Below are 24,166 nucleotides of genomic sequence, written 5' to 3' on the forward strand. Positions count from 1 at the left end.
GAGTGAAACAGCAACACGACTATGAAATTTCTGCAACTCGCACTCAGAACAGTCACAACAAACTAGGCTTTAAACAAACAAAAATATTACTAAATTTTTAAGTTAATTGTAGACAAATCCTACATAYGAAGTGCCTGAATTGCTCAGTTTTAGTGTCACGTTAGTCTGGAGATATGAAGACTTTACAAAGAGGTTTTTATGAAGGTTTGTCTTGTTCTGTAACATTTTGATTTCTTTGGAACTGAAATAACTGTGAGCTACTTGATACTGTGTGGTAGCTTATATTTGGCAAAAGCTATCACAACTGTATTATGCAGGGATATCTCCTCATATCAATTTTCATCTTGATAAGGGAAATTAAACACAAACAGATGCATCTTTCAGAAAAGATGCACCAAAATGACATAGAAAAAGAATAGGGTATTTCATATGAATACAAAAAGGGTCTAAAACTAATGCCAGCAGTTTCTGGAAACAATGACAGAGCGCACACTTCAGCGACCACCAATTGCTGGCTCTCAAAGTTTTTTGAGGGAATCTTTGGATTATGAGGGAAGACAAGACTGACAAGGACAATGTGTCTGAACTACTGCTTTAATTCCTGTAACTAAAAACTGAAATGATGAAATCCACGGAAAGTTATTCCTCTTAGCCTTCAGAAGAGGAGACTGAGGGGAAGGACAATAAAATATTTTAGTAGACAGAAGAATAAAAGAGAACACAACAAAGTTGTGTTAACATTAAGGGATAAAGTCTCAGTACAAAAGCACTTCTGGTGTTCCACATACACAGAGAAATGAAACTGAAACACTGAAGAGGAGCAATGTGCTGAGCAGAAGTGCAGTTACCATCCAAAATTATGACTTAGCATAGCAAGTTTTTACTCTATCAGTGCAACAGGTCATTTCTTCTTGAAGCTGTGAATTTAGACTTTTAAACAAGCTAAGAGCAATGACAACCCGATACAGCAGTAAGTTCACTTCACATATGACAATAACCAAAACAAGGACCACCCAATCTCTCCAACCTAGCACACAAAAGACAAGAGTACGTACAAGGAAGTGGTCTACAAGAATACAATTCTGTATTTTGCATATATACATATATTTCAAAAACATCACTGTCACCCTGACACATAGTTCACAGTGGCACCAAAGGCTGAGGAATAGGCTTTGGAAGAAAATCAACATAACAAATATATAGTTCATACTTACAGCACCAAAATAGGGGGCCTGATGTACAACACCTGTGCCTTCCTCCTCCTTCACATAGTTGTCTACTACCACAGTAAAAGCACCATTATCTTTGCACTGTAACACAAAAACATGCGTTCTTAAGAGTACAGAAGAGCTACATACAACTGGCCACCCTTAAGAGTCAATAGCTGCACTAGAAATAAATTACACACACTAAAGAGTGATAAACTTAATGTTATGTAATCATTTCCCATGGCTAAGACATCCAGTTTGTCTGTTTCATTTAAATGGCATCAACTATGATTAAACCTATGACCTGTCTAGAAAGCCTCATAGAGTCAGTTAATCCTCAACCCTGGAATCAACACATGGTTCACTGCTTAGCAGAATATAAAAATCAAAAATCAACAGGCTCCTACAAATAAAAAAAAAGTCAAGAAAGCTGAAGCCATTAAAAAAAAAAAAAAAAAAAAAAAAAAAAGCAAGGAGACATCTGTATATTTACCAAACCTTCTAATTACAAGAAAAATAAAAAAGAAAAAAAAAGAAAAAAAAAAAAAAAAAAAAGCAAGGAGACATCTGTATATTTACCAAACCTTCTAATTACAAGAAAAATAAAAAAGAAAAAAAAAGAAAAGAAAAAGGAAAAAAACACCCCCCCCAGGCTTTACTTGTAGTGATAATTTCCTTTATTCCTCCAGAGAATAGGTTAAAGAAAAAAAAAAGGAAAAAGAAAAAAAATACAATCTGAAAAAACTGCAGTGTTAAGTATGTAGATAGTTAAGAATAAGGAGCTGTTTTCTGTTGCTCAGTTAATATAGAAGTAGTAAGAAGAATTACTGCTTACAATCACAGTTGAATCAGATCTGTTACAGAATATTAGATTTAGCTTGTTCTGAAGAGGGATATTTTAAGAATAAGAAATCCATTCTGAGAAAAAGTTGTCTATGCCAATCAGCCCCTCTGAAGCACTCAAGATCTGTCATGTATTCCCAACCTTTACATCTGCAATCTRGCTTAAAGGATTCAGCTATGTTTGACCTTTCTCTAGAAATAATAGTTCCTACTCCCTACAGAGGTTTTCTCACCTTGCCGACTTCAGAACAGATGGTAGCCACGAATGAATGAAACCCTAGGTGCTTGGCTACCAGTACTGTAATCCTTTGAAAGTCTGAAGAATCTAATTTACTAGATCAGGAATTTTATTTAATTATTTTTACATCATTTCTCTACTCCCTCTCTTATGTTTATTTTAATACCATCTGTGGTGCTATCATTAACTATGCTAGACTTGTGCAGCATTTAAATGGAGAATGCAGTAAGACATCCATAAAGACCAGAAGTACTAACAGTTATTTCAGCAAAAACTTTTTAATTTTTCAATGAAAAATACTACAAGTCTGTGACTATTATCCAGAGCCAAGTCACTCCCTTGCGAATACAAAATTTGTGAACTTAAAGTAGAAGACAAGCTCACCAAAGTTGAGAGAATACTGCCTATTCATTAATGCTTTGGGGAAATTTCTCTGTAACCTGAAGTCATGCTAGTTTTTAAATCAGTGAATTCTTACCCTGGATGTATTTAAAACTTAAGAAAAAATTTWAAAAAAATAAATAATAGCAAACCTTCTAAAAGGTTAAAGTTACCTCAACACAGTATGAGATTTGTTATTAGGAAACAAGACTTTATTTTATACACTTTTTTTTTTTAATATATATGTGTGTGTGTGTGTGTATATATATATATTTATATATATATATATATATATATATCAACAACAAGAAATACAAAGTTGTTCCTACTTCTATGTCTCTTATTCTATGTCTAAACATCAAACTGACTTATCTTACCTTAATAAAATATTCAAAGAGTGGTTTATATTTCTTGCCTTTAAGAGCAATGCCAGGAAACCTGAATGGAAAATGGAAAATGGACGCACATGAACACAAAGTAACAACTGGTTAACTGCTCCATCAGTTGGTTAGAACGCTGTTCTTCCTCCCCCATAACAGAATTTTACTTCATCAGGTAAAGAAGAGTATTTTCTAGAGAGTTTGCTTCCCATTTCTATACTTGACAACTCAAAAGTAAAATGAACACCGTAATGCATTAATGCATCTCTAGTAACAGTCAACTGGTATACCTCGATTTTCAATCAAACAACCATTTTAAAGTAAATATTAATTAAACATTAAAAAAAGTCTATTTGTGGTAAAGCTGGACTAGAAGCTTCAGGATAAAAAAAACGTAATTTCAAATGGAGCTATTGTCTATAGCTCAGCATATTCGACAGAACTAAACAAGCATTGATCCAAAATAGCTAAAAATTTACCAGCACAAAGGATTGTGATATTGAGTATTATGACATCTAAAGCTTGGGTCATTTGTTCTGAAACTAGAAATCTAAGCTCTCCATTGACTGCCTGGAGAGCCATCTATGCCTAACAAGAAATGCAAAATAGAGATATAGCCAGAGTCTGGCACTCCTCAGCTGTCTAACATCTGACTATAGAGAGCAACGATGGAAACTGGATCAAGATTCACAGCTCAGAACACTCCTGTAAGGGCTCAAATCCTCCATTTAAACAACACCACGCTCACACACACAAGCAACAGCCCCCACCAGCAAGCTAGTTCAAATATGACTTAAGAAGGGCCAGCCTCCATAGCTTTATCTATTAGGTGGGATCAGAAAGATGTGACCTCTCCCCTACTCCAGGTGATTTACAGCCACATCTTCCAAAATAATGGTCAAATCATACAAAATTAGACTCCTCAAGACTGTGAAACTTCATAGTTGTTTGATCATACAAAAACAACCTTGAGCAGTATTTATGCCAAAAACAAGTTATAGAGTACGATTCCCCAGCTCAGCATCCATGACATCCAGCAGCCAAAGGTAAGGGAGAGATTTCTGTTCTCAGCCACAGCTTCATTAATGGTTGATACATTTTTTATGTTAGCAACAGCATTAGGCATGTTTGAGGTGCCTCATCAGCATTGGATGAGGCRCTCAGCTACAGAGAGGTGGGAATGCTCAGACACAAGATGTGAAGCACTCAACTGGGGTGGGGGGGGGGCATGGAAGGAAAAGGGACAGTGTTAAGTTTTTTATATAACATCACTGTATAAAAGCTAAGAGCTATGGATCACATTCCTGACTTTCCTCTTTTGATACCTAAAAATATTTTGCACCGCTTTCTTGTGACTTAAGTATAATGGAGACTCATTTAAAATCACCATAGTAATCCTTCACTTTCAAGTGTTAATTTAGAAAACAAGGAAAGAAACAAAGGTGAAGCTGGAAAAAAAAACTTAGAGAAAGAAACTGAAATGCTTAATATGCAAGTAGACTAAAATGTAACAGAGGGAGGAAAGAGCTCAACCACTTCGTAACTACCACTGTTACAAATGAGTAAACAAAACACACAGCGAGCCAAAAGGAGGGTAGTACACTGGGCCAGATCCAATTCTGCAAAGCAGCAGAAAGTACTCTGATAAAGATGGTAGCCATCTTACCAGTGAAAAAGAACAAATATTCCAATTCTCTCTCGCACAAAAATTATCACTATTTGCATCTAGGAGAAAAAGGATAAGAAAAAAATAGTCAAGCCAGATTTCAAAAGAAAAAAAAAACCTGAGAGTACTTCAGAAGTTCAGATGGCTTCAGATACAGAAAGTTTTCAATATAAAATCTGTTCCTTGACCTCCAACTGCAAGCTGGTATAAAGTAAATGTCATGAATTTCTCCCCTGAGGGCCTAACCGCCTAAGAAGTTAAGTCAGCTAGAACAAGTAAATAAACAAACAAAAAACCCTGAAAAGTAGAAGAGAGAAAAGTTCATTTCCATGAACTTGTAAACTACCAACTACCAGCCACCTTTTAACTGTGCCAAGTTTCACATTTGAGAGAACTAACTTATTACATAACTGCAAAACTGGAGCAGAACAAAAAGAAGTCAGCCTGAGATGGCTGTAGCACTGCTATGGGAAAGAGGAAAACATACTACTCTGCGAGGAGAATAGAAAATGCTACCAATCTTATGCTTAAGCACATAGAGGTAAAAATCATGAAGGTTAGAAGAAAAAAAATGTAGAAATACAACTAACCCAGGATGTAGTCAGGTAGAGATACTATTAATTCACAGTTCTGATGAAAAACAGACAACACACTGCAAAAGGCTGAAACACTCCATGTCTTCCCCAATACAGGAAAAGAATGATCGTGACTAGACTGAAGTTAGATCTATACAATTCCCCAGAAAAGAAGAATTCAGGACCAAAAAACAGTTTACCAACAAATTTCATATGCCTAACTTACTTGTTTTTCAGTCTTAAGGAAATTAATTCCAAAGTGTTTAAGAAAACTGCCAAAGTCTTTTTGGTAATATGCTTCATTTTCAAAACTCACAAGTTCCTAAAGACTGGAAAGGAACACGGTGCTGATACTTAAAGAGGGAAATGAAGCACTGATGGATGGATGTAAGCAACAGTCAGAATAACATAATCTGTTTCAAACTTACGGGCTCATACAGTTCAAAAAAAAAAAAAAAAACACAGTAGTGCTAGAGCATGAATTTGTCAAGAACAAACTACATCAAGCCAAATTACTTCCTTTTTTTAGGCAGATTAATTGGCCTAACTAGGAAGCATTAAAATCTTCATGTGAGTCTTTTGACACTGTCTCACATGTCATTCTAACACAAAATACAGAAACATAAGCTAAATGAGTAATTTCATCTTTACTTGGATGCACAACCACTTGAAAAAAGAGAAAAAAAGTAGTTAATTCAATATCAGACTGGAAGAAAATTTCAAGCTGTATCCTGACAGAGACCACCATGACCCTGATGCTATTCAGAGCTAAAAAGATATTGGAAGTTAATAGGTGTATATTAGTTCATGTACTTGCCTGTCAAGTACCTCATATTCAGTGTCAGATTTGTACAGTGCTATCAGCCTGGCTTCCATCAAAATGTAAATGTTTCCTGTGGCATTATCTAAAATATAAATAAAACAAAAAGTTATATAAATCTCAATTTAATATCCTGACTCGCACCATTGCGAAACCTTTCAGTTCATGCAAGATGCTATCACATTAAATATAACATTACCCAGAATAATCCTGCTGGTTGACCAGTATCTACCCGTGACTTCTACCCCACAGAAACCCTACGGCCATTTAACAAACATTTTTCAAATGTTAAATTTAAACATATTCCACAGAATCGAGTGCCTCGATATCCCTTTTTAAAAAAGGACACAGGCGCGCGCGCACACACACACACACACACACACACACACAGGCCAGAACTGCCCTTTGTTTACTATCACAGTTTCAAAGAAAAGCAATGGATAAGTTTCACCAAAAGTAATCTAATCAGAGAAAAACAATTGGAAGAGTTATGGTAAATTGGACAGTCACCACATAAATTAACATGACTAAATTGACATTTGATTTAATGATTGCCCTCCTTTTTGCTGCCCAAGATGTAATATTTCAATCTTCTTTTGAAAAGAAATCCAAGCATAAAAAAAGTAAATACAAAACAGAAGTGACGTGTTATGAAGAAAAGCTGTTTTCTATCTTCCAAATAACCTACATCTCCCCTCTCCAACCATGAGCATTATTCAGACCACTATTCTACCAAGTCTTCCTTTATGAGCATGTCTGCTAACTAAGCAGTGAGCTACCTAACTACAGCCTCCTTCAAAGCAGCTTAATATTTGCAAGTGCTCATTACCACAGATCACCAGTTAGTCATCAAGTCRCCACGACCTTATTTCTTCCTATAAATAATGGAATTGCAATATTTTGTGATGACAAATATAAGCCATTTTGAAATGAGAACCTTAGTGATCTTTTGAGTACCTTAAATAATTTATTTTAAAAAGGAATAGAATTCTACAAAGGATGAATTAGCCAAATCTCATACAGCAAATCAATGAGCACAAAAATGGTGCAAGTCACTACTTCACATCCACCATATTACAGGAAGGTAAGAATGGTTACAGTTAGGTAACATGCCCCTTGGATCATTTCATGTATGAACTTTAAGTATGCTTAGAGACACACTAACTTGCTTATTTGTAAGCTTATTCAAGTAGCAGAAGGACTTTTTTTTTTTTTTTTTTGCTTCAAGTCACTATCCTAACAGTCAGTGTCAGCATAAAGAAAAAAGTCAAAAAACCCTCCTCAGCACCTCATGCAAATGTCCGTATTATTTCCAACTGTCTTTGAGCCGACGAAATCTATTTTAAAACCTTCAAAAAACAAGACATATTTAGTTCTCTCTCAAAACAAATACCCAAAACACCTGGAGTTCACTATAAAGGCCTCTCCAAGTTTAAGTGTAACATCACTTCTGGTAAGTATTAATATTCACATGTTCATATTGGAATTGAAAATTTTACTTTTTTTAATACAGACTGAAATGCCATAGTTAACTTAAATCCCCATTTAAATATACTCCAAAGTCAGAAAATGTCAGGAGTTTGGAAGAATATGAAAATAATGCAAGAAGTCCTTTTATCCAAATTCTTGTTTCTTTACACACACGAGTGTGCATATATTTATTTCCTGAACCAAGGAGGACTGGATCAAAGACAGCATTTTAAGATTTAAAAAACAAAACAAACAACAAAACAAAAACAAAAAAAAAAAAAAGCAATGTTCTTCCTAGGTGGAAAAGAAGGCAACACACTCCTTTGCCAACTAAGAGACTGGGACTGCAAATCCTGGAAAACCATTTAAAACAGTAATACAAGCAATAGTCTGCATTTTTAAGGCACCCTCTGTGGTCTGTTACACATGTTTCTTGAGATGCTGGATGCTCTCATGACAGATTACCTTCGCCAGGTTTTTAACTGATTTGCCCAAGAGCAAGCCGTAACACTCAGTCATACGTACTCTCACACTGGAAATTACTGTATATATTTTGACTTACATTTGTGGTAACACACACACATACACACACACTTCTGTCGGTTTGAGACAAATACGAAACACTCTGGGTTAAGAGCAAAAAGCTGCTTAGTTACTGTAATTAAGCTATACTGTCATATAGCACTTACTTGCTCATGGGTTTCAATCCCTTTGCCTCCCCAAAAAGTCATAGACTCCTGAACTCACGCTATTTTTGACATACAGAGAAGTGCGACTCAGGCAGATACAACATCTGCTCTTGTTCATCATTTTACGCAACAGGTCGTAAACTCATGTAATACAGGTAAGAAAAAAAGAGCCTGACAATTGGAAACATCTGCCATACAGCAAGTATATTGCATCCTTTATAATAACACTTGATCCAACGCCAGCAAAATCCTGTACATTTAGCATAAAACAATCTACCAAATAAAATATAAGCACATATATACAGGTACAAGAAAAGTGGTGTTCATTATATTTCACCTTAGGTTAACACTTGCCTCTCAATTTTATATACTGCAATTCTGGATTAACACAAAGGGCCAGATTACTAGGTAAGGTCCAAGGAGTAGTGGTCCAAGCAACAAGAGATACCCTTTCATCTTCATCCAGTGGGAAGCTCACAATCACTGAAGGATCTTGAACGTCCTTAAATAAGACAGGATAAAGTCAAAGGGAAAAAGCCCCAAAGTTAACTATACGTATTAACGAGAAAACACAAACAAAAGAATTAACAGTTACTACCATTACACCAGTGCAAACAGTCAGTCTGACAAATCCACAGTTTAAAGAGTTAGGATTAACAACGAGATTTTGGAAATTAGCTGCCCAAAAGCCAAAGAGATGGGTGCCAATTCCCTCCCATTTTAAAAACTGAAGTTAACCTAAAATGATGAGTAATCATCAGCAATTTCTCAGCTACTATTACACAAAGCCTTTTTCCTATCTTTCCACCAGAGCTAGAATGTAGGAGGAATAGCCATCACTTAAAGAGATGTAATCTCTTCATAAGAAACTACTGTTAGTAGAAACTATAGTTAATACAGGAAAGAAGGTCTGGGTAATTAAGAGTATATCAATATTATAAATAGTAAAAGTCTCAGGGAAAGAGACCTTCATTAGCAACCCTAAAAACCTTACCTCAAAATCAGTTTAAGTATTCCCTGAAAACAAGTACAATCCTATTCTCATTTCATATACTATGAAAAATAGATTTAGAGAGTAAATCTAGTTTTGCAAATATGAAGACTATAAACGAAGAAAATTTCACTTTTTTTTTTTTTAAATGCCAAACAAAAACGAGCATCTCATGCATAGATTCTAAACACATGATTAGGTTATGTCCCCTTGTCATTTCATAGTACAAGGCATTTTGGTTTCTTTCCAGCACCATGCAACAGTTAATTGCATCATGGAACAAGCAGCTATTTATGTCTGAGCTAAGGGCTGTTCCAGAGGGAATTTTCTGTGAACATCTGGTGCAGTCAACAGTAAAACATAAATATTACATAACTCTTGAACTATGCTTCATGCCAAGCGAAGATTAACCCATCACTACAATTTTGTCTCTAGCAGTTTTTACATAACAGTGCTTCATTTTCTGAAGCACTAAGGTTGACCGGGTAGAAAAAAAATATAGAAATCATAAAAATTAACACCTGTGGACTACTACTATAGTTTGAACAGATAAATGTTAGAGTTAAAGCAAGTATAATTGAGCGAAGAAAACACTTCTTCAGTACAAGACACTGACACAGTTTACTCAAGTTTGCATTAGACACCTAATTCAGTTTCTTAATATGCTCCTTTAATGTGTCCTAATGCCCATAGGATCAGAGGCCAAAGCCTGCTTTTTTCGTCTAGAAAAATAACAGCTCCCTTACACCCAGAAATGACTTGCCTTGCCAAGAATAAATCGTATTAATTTACAGACCCTTACATCTCAATCTCCAAAATATGACCTCTGATGAACAAAAAACAATTTTTGCATCAAGTAGCAGAGTAGTAAATATACCAAACACTCTACTGGCCCTAGAATAATAACAGTTTCAAAAATATCTTATAAAGATTTAAAAGAAGAGTGTTTTATTCCATGAAAAAGGACACATGGAAAGTAGTCTCTGTGACTAAAGAAAGCTCAGTAGTTTGAGCCTATATGAAGTGTCAGTCAGTAAACATGAGCAAAGTAGTTATTTCAGCTGTCCCTTTTCAAGACAGTCACAAGTATCAAGATATCTGTCTCACTTTTCTAAAATACAAAAAGCACTGTTTATTCTTCAATACGGTCAATTACCTGTCAGCAATATAGAAAGCTTTGTATCTGTGGACTGCATTCCAGTACAAGTCTATTTAAACATTTGTTTTAAAAATACCAGTTTTAATGCATTGGCCTTTGTTAATCAAAACATGAAAGAGACTGGATGCACAATTTGTGCCAACTTCCTGCCATAACAAAAGTGGAAGATTTATGACAAAGAGATAAGAGTGCTGTGTGGGGACTGGAAAGGATACAAAACTTCTGTTCACAAACTCACAAAAAAAATTGGAAAATTGGGGCAAAAGACCTGCCTTCATAAATTTGAAGGCAACTGTTGCAAAAGAGAAGCTGCATCCAGTTGTTCATTATTTTGGCATCTTATAATGCGTGCTATTTCATACTTATAAACCCTGGAAAATGTATTATCTAATATAATTATCAATTCAAATTAATGATTCTTAGAAGAGCCATTATTATACCACCGCACTACAACCAAACACAACCTTCAGCAATTCCTAGTAATCCCCTCACGAGAAACCTCAAATTTGTTACGGACCTTCCTCTTTGCAGATCTGCACAGAAAGGAACAACTATAGCACTCTCTGATAAATATTTATCATGAAAACCCAACAGCGCAATGCTCCTCTTAGGAGCCTGGAGAAGAAACAAGAGCAATTAACCAGAACAAAGCAAACTATTATATGCCTATAGCTAGTGATCAAAAAGAACAGGGGAAGAAGGAAGGGATCAAGTGATCCAAAGCAAACAGCAAAACATAATACAAACTAGCTGATTTATCTAAATTTTTACTGTCAACTTGGGGCATACTAACACGCTTATGTTCCACCAAGCACAAAATAGGAGAGTCTTCCAAACTCAAACTGAAGAGAGCAGAGGAATCTGATTGTTAAGTATAATGCATGCATATACTACTTACCTTGTAATTCTGATGGGACTCGAAGTTTGACAGTGGAGTGTTGCATGCAGTTGAAAAAGGCATGACTTTAACRCCTCTATACACTAGTCCTTTGTCATACAGCTGCTTGAAAACCCACCTGGAAGCAAACAAGGAACACAAAATAGCATTTGGGGTTTCAAACTCAATAAGCCAACAGCAAAGCAAGGTTCTGTTCTAGCAGGGGACCTGTTCTGAATTGTTGCTTTTTTAAGCAACCAGTCATCATCTAAGGACAACATTTGTAAGTCAAAAGTAAAAAGTTCAAGTTGCCAGCACATACAGAGAATACCAATTTTACATTAACATGGATTCTTAGCTCTGCTCCAATAACTTGAGTGCGACCACTCTTCTGGTTAGTCTTCAAACATTAGGTGATTCTACCAGCTGAGTTTTTGATGCACTGACTGCACAACACAGAACAACATGCAGGTGAAACAAAACAGCATTGCTGATCAAGCCTTCTCAGACTGCCTAAGCTCAAGGAAAGAATCTGAAGTTTTAATAACAAGGCTGAAGTCAGCCATAATTTACAAAGAAGAGAAGAAATATATAGTGACACAGCTGCTCACTTATCACATGATCTGAAGCATATGCCACAGCAACCAGTGCTAAAAAGGGAAAGGGATGGACTAGCGATACCTGCATCTCACTCAGAGTGAACTCATGCTGCAGTCTGAAGAGCATTTCTTCACAAGAAGGCACAGCTAAGCATGCAAGATAACAATATGGACTCAGTTCCAACCCAAGATCAGATTCTTGCATCAAGCTTTAATTCTGTTTACTCAGTCTTCAACACAGCATGTAGCACCTTCGAATTCTAACCCCTTCCCTTGAAAGTATGGTACAACAGATTGACTCAATGCTCACAGTGAAGGGTAGCAGGAAGAGAAATATAATATACACAGCAAACTGTGTAGCAGTCAGATAGAAAGAAACTTAGGGTTTTGTCCATCATATGGACATTTGATGAACTGCTAAAGGATAATCAACAACCACATTGATCATCTTTAGTATAAGGTCTCATTCAGACTTGTATCATCAGTAGTAGTACAGTATGCAGGTTAGCTACCTCAGAAGAAAAGGTGGGAGAAGGTAAACCTTAAATAATCATGACAAAGTTTGACTCAAATTCACGGTCTGCAGAGTATATTACTGGTGTTAAAACTCTTTTACCCAAACTATGTTTTCAAATCATCCTAACTGCTTTTCTGTGACCCATTTCAGATAAATAGCTCATTGGAAAGCAAAACCACCCCATCCTGGCAAGTAGCACCTTCCTGCAGGCTGTCATTTTTTGCTTGAGAATCCATGCCTGCATTCAAGTGAAACATCTTGTCCTTTACTTTTGAAGTCATAACCTTCAAGACATAAAACGAAAGCAGACCATTATACTGATACCTATCTGCAGCCTGAAATGAGAACAACAGAAGATAAGCACTGGCTCTTGTCATGGAAAGTCACACAGTATCTTAATTGGAATAGCTGTTACACTGTAGATCYGACAGTTGGCAAAAATGCAGACTCTCATAGAGAGAAGACATTCAATAAACTCAAATTCATCAGTGGACCTGTTTAAGTCCAAAATTTCCTAGGCACAAATACTAACATGAGAAAGTTACATAATCAGAAACCTGTCTAAGAGGGATAAAGTATAAAAGGCCACAGCATGAGCAAATTCTGCCACAGAGGAGCCAAACCCAGAAGTCTTTCAGAGCTGTGCACTCTAATGAAGGTGGCTTATTTTGCAGGCAAAACTTAAAAGTACCGTTGATAAAGTATCAAGTGTGACTACTGGCAAATGGTAGTTGCCTGACCCAACCTAAATTCAAAACAGCAATGACTGCATATCTGTTATTAAAACAAAGACCATTTTCACTTAAATCTACATAGATATAAACCCATCTCTTATTAAACAAAGAAAACTATGATTAGTGAATAGTTAAATCAACTTTCAGTATATCCAAGTCAGCATCCAAGTCTGCAAAACTAATTGCAGAAGTTTTAATGAAAGTTAAAACATTTTAAATGTAGGCTTACCTTCTTGGACTATAAATAATGCAGACTAACAGGTGATGGCATTTACAGTGAAGTTGTTCTACTTGCTTTTCAAAAAACAGTTAACTAAAATATTTATAGAAAAAAGCTTCGATTTATCTCTGCTTTCTAAAGAACACTGCCTACTGTCAACACAGAAGAAAACTACTCAGTGAAACAGTGAATATTTAATTTAGCTGTAAATGTAACTGTAAACTCACACACACACACACACACACACACACACACACACACACACAAAATAAATAAATAAATAAATAAAACCACTAGATGGAGCTACCAAGATAAATTTCCAAGCCAGTATCTCCCTCTTGTGGTAATTCTACCCTATTTCAAATCAAGTACTCCCAATTTTTCCCACTGCTGAGCAAACAGATGAGACACAATAATGAGAATTATAATCAAGTTATAAGACTTATACTTGAAGAACAAAACTCAAAAGCCATTTTATCTTGAAAAACACCAAACCGATTCCTTACAGAAAAAAAAGCCAAAAAAAAAGCAAAAAACAAAAGCCTCTGAGATGAGTTCCTGTGCATGAGCAGGAGTGCACAGTAAACAACTCTCAAAGATCTTTCTGCTAGCAGCACTGCCCATCTAGAAAAAACAAAGCAATTACTAAAGATTAACCTATCTCTAACAGTAAAAGTCACTTGACTGCCTGCAGATCAATAGCATGTTCTGCTTAACAATTCAACATGCAAGATTACAGCAAATGACCTTGAAATGCCTATGCTTGGAAAAATTGACAGTTTCTGAGAAAAAGACTCTCTGCTTGTAAGCCAAGTAGAAACTGCAAGTCTTTCTGAAAAGATTAACAAAACCACAAAGCTCCTTTCTACTGATAAAGCTTACACAAAAAGAAGTTAGAAATCAAAGTCTGTTCCCCTAACTGTGGTACATTTCTCCTCAAATGCAAGGTATTTAGTTGCATCCCATTTACTATGGGAACAGTATTTGCATATATACGAGGTCTGGAAAAAGGTGAAGTCAAGATCTGTGTTCCAGCCATCTGTTAACAGAAAACCTAGTCCCTAAAGGGGACAAAGCATCTTAAGTTCTAAAAAGTATGACACGATCTGAACACACACAGGAGTTGCTCCTAATACGTGTCACGAGGAAGYGATACATTTGGTTCAAGCCTAGTTAATAACTAAGAGTCAAAGTTATTCCCACCAGAGGTGTAACTTCCAAAAACGTTAGGAAGGAATTTGCTACAGTATTGGTTGATCCAAGTCACATTTGCACCATGTGAGCACCACAGGGATATTAATAGAACTTCTACAAAGGGAGTTTCTGCTTCCAAAGGATAATGAATCAGTTAATGTAATACTCAAAATATCTTTGGCATTCCACACAAAACATCTCTCAGCATCCTTGCAAAAGCAAGTTGCCCTCTTCACATATGTGCATTCACTTCACTTCAAAGAGGATGATTTAATCTTAAAGGTTCTGAAGTTCTTAACCCCATTTCTCTAGGGTATCAAGTGATTTCAGGTTTGACTTGGATGTCAAACTTAGCCTCAGAAAAGAGAATCTGTAAGTGTATCGTGTCTACTGCCATAAGGACTTGCTGAAATTTGCTGAACTTCAAGTAATCATTCTACAGAAGTACACTGAATTATTGCTGCACAAACAAGTGAGTTCAACAGAAAGAAAGTTAAATAACTTTCAAAGACTTAAAAGCATAAACAATAAACCATGTAAAAAGTCACGTCACCCACACGATTGAGCAAGCAGATTACATCCGAACAGCAGCATAAAACAGCAGAGATTGAGTATTTGTTTCATTCGTTCATGTTCTTCATACCCATGCATCTGTTTCTGATTGTTGCTTCCTTTTATTTAATTCTGCTGGTCTTTCAAGTGTTACTTATGACTCGCAGAACCTTTTCCTCAAACATCACAGGACAGCAATCAAAAAAGCATAAAGAGAAATGCAAGTCTAACAAACAGTCTTAGAACAGTACCTTTATAAAACACTTCTGTAAGAAAAGTTAGGAAAAGTATTTGTTCTGCAGCCTAGGAATTTTAAGTACAGAAGAGCTTATGTCCAAGAGCTAGGGAAAACATTAAAAGACCAGCATATAGAGTTCATTCAGCTCCAGCTATATCCTCCAAGCTCTCAACTAGCAATAGCGAGGCAATTGTCTAATGCAGCCTTTGGATCATTGTGTCGAATGACTCTGGACTAAGTCATAAACCCAGAAAGTCCTTAGAGCAGAAACTATAAACACGCAAAACTGGTTCCAAACTTACCTCTTAGTCATCCAACTAAGTAGGGGGTTCAATTTTGAAGGAGTATTGCTCCTCCAAAATACAGCTAAGATGGTAACAAAGATGGGAGTGCTAAGAGGACATAACAACCAGAGGACTAGAACACTATATGCACAGAAGAAATACAAGTATGAAGGATATACATGTAACTTGCAGAAGAAAGGAAAAAACAGACTCATTATGAAAAAGTGAATCACTGAAGAATCATGCAGTATACAAAATGTAATAGCAATTCCTATTAGAACTCATATTAGGTCATCCAATGATGACAGCTATCTAGTGTCATCACAAAAGGGCAAGAATTTTTCTTAAGGTAGAGAAGGAGCTAGTAAGTATTTTTGTCACCAATAAGCATTACACCCACAMTACATGGCTCTGCAGGTTTAACTATGAAAGCAAACATGTCTTTCCCAGCATACACTAAGCTTTCCACCATTTTTAAAATTCAATTATGTTCAGAATGCATCTGGTAAATTTAGACACTAGATGGTGCTAGCAAGCTATTTAACCTGCTGCTACTGTTGGGGGGGGGGGGGCGCAACATACCCCTCTCACCTCTGGCCACAGGGCAACTCTCTCCTTAACACAAYACCTCGCAGGCTTTGCTCACCAAAGGCCAGGAAGAACTGTTTCGAGAYGCAAAATCTCAGCTGGCCTCAGAACTGCGTATCATAAGGCAGTAGTAGAGACAGTAATTTTGATGTTGTTCTTTCAGAACTAATATACTTCTTTCAAACCACAGATCAGTAAAGTTTAAAGTCATATCAAACWGCTCTCAATTCTCTTCTGCTTTTTAATTTCTGTCTCCTGAATGGGGGGGGGGCCAGCAACTATACTGCACATCTGTTCATGACTAGTTCAAGATCATTGTTCTCATTGTATGGTTTTCACTCACAAACATGTTTTATTTGAGATGCAAAGAGGCAACCTGGAACTAGAGTGGATATCTAAGTTCTACAGAATTAAAACTTAAAGTTCTAGCTAAATTATTTTAAAGGAATGGAGAACCTATGAAAACCCATCACAGTATCACCTCTTAATATTGCACAACTTTAATATCTCAACACTATGAGGCACTAACAATCAATGCTCTCCTGCAGAGACTCTGCCAGAATGTTATGGCATTTTATCATTAAGCGGATTAAGTTTTGTTYTAAGTCGAGATTTAGCAGACTGAAAACTTAAATTATACTTCAGTCAGCCACCACCAAAATACTTAAAAAAAGCCTTTTCCAAACTCCATTATAAAAGAGTGTTCTCTAGCAGCCTCAGCTTGTACAGTATCTCTGCAGAATACAGTATTAATAAAAGATGTATCGGGTGTCCTAGTCCCAAACTATTTCAAGTCTACATAATTTGACAAAGCCTCTAGAAACAATATTTTCCAAAGTATTGCATTAGTTCACTGAAACCAATGCAAGTATCACGGATTAAAGTATAAGATTTCATTAAAGGACAGAAATCTTTCTCAAACCCACTCCAGAACTGCAAGCCTAAGGAAGAGCTAGGGGGGAGAGGAAAGGACTGAAACAGATAAAGGTTTAACAAATTAACAGATTAAAGACAAAAAAAAAAGTCCCTACTGTATTTTAGCCACAAAAACCTATGGTTGCCATGCTCATTACCAATATTATTATTATCGGTTTTCTTCTGGTGCCCATAGCAGCATTCTATTTCTAATAGCACATCAAAATACAAGAAAAATTTAAGGCAGTTCAATACAGTCACCAAATTACAGTCAGTGAAGAAATTAGTTTGCCGCTTCTCTTCTTTCATTACCTGAACACTAAAATGCTATAACTTACTTTAAATGAAAACTAAAAAGGAACTCAAAAATAAAAAATTAAACCAGAGAGATGCACCAGAGAGRTGAACCAGACTCTACTATTCAAATGAACAATTCTAATGGATGTAAACTTTATATAATAACAAGCAGGGATTTTCAGTTTGACAAYTGCCTAGGTAACCATTTGATTTCTTTAGAGGAAGGAAGGAAAAGGAAAAAAAAAAGTGTGTATATTATCCTGTCAAAGGCTGCACTTACAATGCTAGTTATATAGATCATTCGCTCAGTTTAAGAATCATCTCCCCTACAATCAAGACAGGCATCCTGGATCCCTTCTTTTTTTTTTCTCCCCTCCTCCTCTGTCCACTTTATGCAAGCACTGCTAGCTCCACCTCCTGTCTTACTGTGTCAGGAAGCTTGCAATAGCATCGTAACACACCCCTCTAAGACTCAGGAGACTTTTCAGACAATACMAGATTTTAATATAGACTTTTAAAAAATGTTTCCCATGACATGAACATGCAGAAAAGAAAAAAGCATCAGGAAGCACAAAGTACAAAATTAATACGTTGTCTGCCTACATACTTTCTGAAATCTCATACCACAGTGATTTCAGATTCAAAGTCTATATCRAAAGTAAAAATAGCAGTAAAAAAAGAAAAAAGCCAACCAAAAATCAAGTCTTGTTTTTAAATGGTCCATAAATATTTTTTTAAGTTACAAACGAAAACTTTCTTCACCAACTTGGCTTTATCATTAATCAAGGTCTCTTCACCTAAATTCACAACAGACCTGCTTCCTTCTTGTCTTCCTTTGGACAATCAACTAAAAGTTCACTGGCACTTCAGTCCTTTACAATGGCTTCAGAATCATCCAAAAGTTTTGTCAATCACTTACAATATCATTATTTTTAAAATATGTAATTAAACTGCTACATAGTTTAAAGGTTATCAGTAAAACTAACATTAACAAATAGCAACTATACCACAATATGCCTATGATTTGATTGTTGATGGCTTTTTGTAGCAAAGGTTCTGCTAAACCTCTCCTTCTAATTCTACCATCTGAAGGACTCCATGCTGCCAAATGTCCCCTATATTAGCTCAGTTTGGTTACTGTTAACCTACAAGGACTCCCTGTCTTTCCAAGTTCCAATAGCTGCTCTGGTCACACTGCCTTAAGTCCTGAACCTGACTCAGGTCCGCACTAGGATTCACAGACAACTGTCAAACTACACTGCCAAGAACACGATAGCAATAGATTCAGAACCTCTAAATCCAGGCTTCCAGACAAGCTTTACCTAGAGCTAGACAGAATTTGGGCAGYTTGGCCATTTGGAGACAGCACTGTTAAGAGCAACAGGAAGGTAGAGATGTAATGTCATTTCTTAACTAAAGCAAAGAAAAYATTATTAGATCAACAAAACTGCTTTCAAGTTGACATGGAGTGTCACATCAGGGTGACATTAGGGTGATATTGGGGTTGAATAAGACTAGTTCGTCCATCTTGGATTTTATTTTGAAAAGTTCTACTATTTCACACCACCTGTCAGTAAACAGTGGACAAAACACYTGATTAGGCATATTCTAAAACAATTCTAGTGATGTGTGGATCACAACAGAATAACAGAAGTATTTTTAACATTCAAAATTGATAAAGTATGCAATGTATTCAAGTTCACTTACCACACAGACTCCATGAACTCAGGATAAAGAGTTTTATAGTCATTTTCAAAGTCAATCCAGCGTCCTAATCTGGTAATATTGAACTGTTAAGAAATGAATAACAAGCTTGAAAGACATTCTAATATCAAAAATCATGGTACATTTGCAATATTTATTCTACTGTAACAGCTTGATTTAAAGAGCGCAGTGTTTGCATAGATCTGTTTCACTGATGTGGGGTAATGTTTAAGCCTGACAATAGTTCAAACTAACATGTTTAAACAGACGAAAATAAGCAAAGAATTAAGCCATAAACATAACACCAAGGTCACACAAGAAGCAAATGCCTTCAGTACTACTAAATAAAAATGGTGGATCAGAGATGATTTCTTAAGGTTCAGCTGAGATTTAACAGCGTGAAACTTGCTCGTGATTACAGTGGTCTTATTCTCTATTTTAAARCCTACTTGTCAGACTGACAGTGAAGACCCATAACACTGAACAGCCTACCAACTCTTTCAGCTTAGAAGTCACTTAGAAAGTTCATCTAATCTGTATTGAAACAATCAAAGTTGTAGACAAAGAAATACTGGAAGAAATTGGTACATCACGAGAAGTTACCAAAATTATCTCATGGCCAGCTACCTTGTTTGCTTTCCCAGAGCTATGATGGTGCTGTAAAAGAACACAAACTGACAGGTGTTTGTCGCTGTCTCAGTGCAGATTATGTTTATGCCCACTGGCACTGAATATGAAAACTAATGAGTTAGCTATGTGATTCACTTGGACAAGTGGCACTCTCTTGCTAATTTTCCAACTATAGGAACTGTCAGCTCTGCAAATAACCAAGCCCAGAGACACCTGTCCTGCTACAGTTACATACAGAGCAACCAGACAGTCAAACTACTAAACAGAGAACGAAGCAAATGAGTTTTCATCTCTATATTTTCAYACAGTATCTGAGCTCCTGAGATGTACCAGCTTTGCTTCAGGCCTTTGAGCCACTCTGACATTCTACTATTAAGATCCAAAGACTAGGACAAATCATTACTAGGATCCAAGATGTTGGGTTATTCTATTTAGTCTCAGAATTGAAGAGTCTTATGCATCCAAGAAACGTTTTATATTTTAAGTAACATCCAAAAACTTGTTAGCCACTCCAGACAGAAAATGGACATTATTTCTAATAGGAATGCTAGAAATTCCTCCTAACAGAATCCCAAAATACCTATTACTAGCCAGGCACAAAAAAGATATTGAAACAAATKTCATTTATACTTTGAAACCTCTTATTTCAAAACTATCCAATTTACTTTTTTAAAAAATTACAAAGTTATTTTGGTTAATATTTCACTTTCTATATCTGCCAATTTTAACTTACTACGTTCAACACCTGGTATTTCACAATACTGGTTAGCCCAGTATTAGTAGCCAGTATTAGCATTTTGATTAGTAATCTGAAATATATTTGCATGTGCAAATATACACATATACATGAGTATACATACAAACAAAACACAAAATTYGTTTACCATCCAAAGACTAAGTATTTAGACTAATCAGCACTACAAAATACCAGCTGTTGGGAACACAATAAGTTAAAATCTGAAGAGAGAACATAAACCAAGAGATCATTTGTTTAATGTATCTACTAATATTTAGACATTTCAAACTCCAGATTACCTTTAAGTAACCTTTTCCTGATGTTATGGCAGAGTCTCGCTGTTCAGAAAAGCAATTTTTCTTTTTGTTCCCCCTCTCAATATCGCCAGTGAAAGAAACAGCACTAAAGAACTATGAAWTTTTTACATGTAACCAACAGACAGAAGGATAACGTTCACCTCAGCTGAAACACTTACACACAAGAAATCAGACAAAGTTTCCTGAACACACACTGGTCAGAAGTTGTCAGACCAGACAGCCAGACACATTATTGTCATTTGTCTTCTTGAAATATTTAAGTCTATAACAAAGGAAAAGATTGTTCCTCAAGGGTAATGAGGGGAGTCAAAAAACAGCTTATTCTCTTCACACTCCTCATCTGAAAAAGCCAGCATAACAGGATATTCTGATACCAAGGGATCACAACGTGATTTTGATACGCTATCTACACCCTAACTGAGAACCTGTATCCCTTTCAAAACGTAAGGGGTCAGAAAYCCTCCTCACAGAGGCTGCCCTCCTCTCTTTGTTGCCCTCCTCATCTGCAAGATGGTATTTCAAGGTGCCATGTTTGATTTCATGTTATAACCTGAGTTGTGCAGCATAGGAATTTCTGTTCTAAGTCAGTATTCCATTTGTTGAACTTCCCCACACCATGAGATACAGTAAGAAGAGGTCTAGTAAATATTATTAGACTCCTACATACTTTTAGGAACCTACAGCAGAATATATACCAGGATTTTACTTACCTCCCATTCTTTAGAGTACCTCATCACAATTCTTCTGCACTGGGCATTGTATTCAGCAATCCCCATCTTTGCCACATCCTCCGGTCCTTTGATGCCTAAGGTTTTGTCAATTTCATACTCCTGAGAATGTTAAAAACCACCAAACAAAAAAACACACCGCCATCAAAAACTTTCAGGATTTCTCCAAACAGTTTCTTTACAATGTTTCTATGCATTCTGATAAAGTCAAATGGCCCCCTTATCCTTTTGAGATTTTGAGTATTGTACCCAAAATAAGTAAAGGTTTAAAAGGAAAATCCTGGAGTGATAGTGTCTTTACTATCAAACAAACAAAAAAAAACCCTCAAATACATACTCATTAAATATACAATTACAGTAATTAGAGTACCTAGAGTAGGTTATGTGATCAGTAGGAAGCACCCGAARCCACATATAAACAACAAAAGCCTTAATGAAGAACTTCCAACTATTCTTTCAACTGTGAAGCCACACATAACAGAAACGTGATTGATGAGCAGCTAACAATACAGAAAGAGGAATGTTTGTAGGCTAATTTATTACACATACCACAGGTAAGCCATGGCAATCCCATCCAAATCTTCTGTCGACATGAAAACCACTCTGATGAGCAAACCTGGTTACTATGTCTTTAATGGTTCCTGCAAGAATATGGCCATAGTGTGGAAGCCCAGTAGCAAATGGAGGGCCATCATAGAAGTTAAACCTAAGACAGAAGAAGRCATTCTTAATTAAAATCAAGCATCAATACCTCAAACAGGGTAAGAATGTCTGTGCGCCTGTGCTTCTCATGTCTTGCTTGGACAATATCAATTTCCTCCTCTTCTAGTAACAGTCAGCACAGGTGTCACCTTGGCAGCAGCAGCAGCACAGTGGGAATAAAGGGAGTATTTCAACTTCTTCAGTTCCTCCTAATTGCCAGGAGTTCTAGCAAGATTTTCTTTTGCACCTAYAACACCTGGGATTTTAAGGAAGTTCACCATAACACTATTAGGCCACTTTAGCCTTGATGAATGTATGAACTGAGTACAGCTGAAGCAAAACAGACCACTATCAGAATGAAAATCAAACCAAACACTGCAACTTTCACACACTGCTTCTCCTGAACTACTCAAAATACTAGTATGCTGCTTCACAGTTAGMAAACATGGGTAAGAGCTGTTGCTTCTTACCTGCAGATTTCTTTAATAAACTCATCAAGCAGGAAGTTAGTTTTGTTATGAGTGTTCCTACACTTTTAAGTCTTCATAAAGGGAAATACAAATGGTAACTCACATGATGACAGTGTTAGCCAAGACCACTATTTGTGAAGCACGCAGCAGTTGCTAAGCTAACTGAGGCAAATTAAAAAAAAAAGTTATTACAACTAAACCAACCTTAGATGACTTACAGGATTGTCACAAACAGTTGCTACAGCTTTTAGCAGATCTTACCTAGGTCTATTCTTCGATTGCTTTAGGCATTCCTGGAAGCAATTAAGATTTTTCCAGAGCTTCAATATCTTCTCTTCTTCATTTGGAAAGGTTATATTTTCTGGAACTTGATGAACCATTCTTTCCAATAGCAATCACCAAACAGGAGGAGGGAAAAAAAAWKKKTTTTTTTAAGTGAAGGAAAAAAACRGCTTCATAAGKCAATTCATAGAATCATAGAATGGTAATATTGGAAGGGACCTCTGGAGATCATATAGTCGAACCCTCAGCATTGCCGTCCGGGGATTGAACCCATGACCCTGGCATTAGTAGCACCATGCTCTAACCAACTGACCTAAACCTGCCCCCCCAATTACTATCCTACAATTCTGCAGCACCAAACCACATATTTTTCAGAGTTTTGTTTCATTATGCAAGCAAGCATTGTATTTAGACAATAAATAAATAAATAAATAAAGCTAATACCAAAGTTTGGTACAGGAAAAGGATCCTCCATTCATTCAAATGTGGTCATACTTTTTAAAAAAAAAAAAAAAATTTATTTTGTATTTCCTATGAAAAACAGTCAAAAGGTGAATTATATGTTTTGTTACAGATTTTGCATTTTTTTTCTTACAAAAAGTTTCTATTTCCAAACCGACCTTTCAGCAAGGTTGTGAACTAACAAGATAGACTCTCTAACTGCAAGACCTAAACAAATTACTAAACAGACGGGCTCCTTTCCACTGTACCTTTGAATGTACATCTAATAGAATACTTTAATTTCTTTAAAGACTTTTAAAAATACTTTTCTCCATCCAGCTATGCCATCACTMTCAGGAGCACTTAAAACCTGCTAGACTTCAGATAGCATAGTTGAAATACACATTGCAGTGAAAATAAAATGAAGACGCAGAGAATTTGGACAAACAGCTGAGGACAAAGAATGAGGACATGAGCCAGGCACCTTGTAAAAGCTCTTTCTAACTTCCAGGGTATTGGCAGTACTACTAGTCTGCCTTTTCCCTTTTTTTTTTTTTTTTTTTTCTTTCTATGAGGTTTGGCTGTTTTGTTTTTGCACTTTTCTGCAGATCGTTGCTCTTCCGATCGTTTTGAAAGGGCCCATCAGAGCTCAAAGCCACTCTTCATTTCTGACAAGTCAATGAAACTCACTACAAGCACAATTAGACAAACACAGAAGAGA

The 24,166-nt window shown here is 36.3% G+C and overlaps 1 protein-coding gene across 3 annotated transcripts in view; it reads right to left on the reverse strand.

Annotated features, from left to right (window-relative positions):
- The window catches only part of IARS1 (isoleucyl-tRNA synthetase 1), a 96,185-nt gene that overhangs the window by 66,416 nt on the left and 5,603 nt on the right, over positions 1 to 24,166 (reverse strand). For all 3 annotated transcript variants that reach the window (XM_085302468.1, XM_085302466.1, XM_085302467.1), the window contains 9 exons: positions 22,984 to 23,103; positions 22,100 to 22,256; positions 21,533 to 21,652; positions 19,143 to 19,225; positions 11,319 to 11,436; positions 8,625 to 8,772; positions 6,109 to 6,196; positions 3,048 to 3,108; positions 1,215 to 1,310 (listed from right to left, as the gene is read on the reverse strand). In XM_085302468.1, the coding sequence (XP_085158594.1) occupies positions 1,215 to 1,310; positions 3,048 to 3,108; positions 6,109 to 6,196; positions 8,625 to 8,772; positions 11,319 to 11,436; positions 19,143 to 19,225; positions 21,533 to 21,652; positions 22,100 to 22,256; positions 22,984 to 23,102 (990 nt within the window). In that variant the 5' untranslated portion in view covers position 23,103. The remainder of the gene's footprint in view (positions 1 to 1,214; positions 1,311 to 3,047; positions 3,109 to 6,108; positions 6,197 to 8,624; positions 8,773 to 11,318; positions 11,437 to 19,142; positions 19,226 to 21,532; positions 21,653 to 22,099; positions 22,257 to 22,983; positions 23,104 to 24,166) is intronic.

This window comes from Rhea americana, unplaced genomic scaffold (genome assembly GCF_003343005.1).
Source record: "Rhea americana isolate MKP2758 unplaced genomic scaffold, rheAme1 scaffold_19, whole genome shotgun sequence".
In the NCBI taxonomy this organism is placed as follows: domain Eukaryota; kingdom Metazoa; phylum Chordata; class Aves; order Rheiformes; family Rheidae; genus Rhea; species Rhea americana.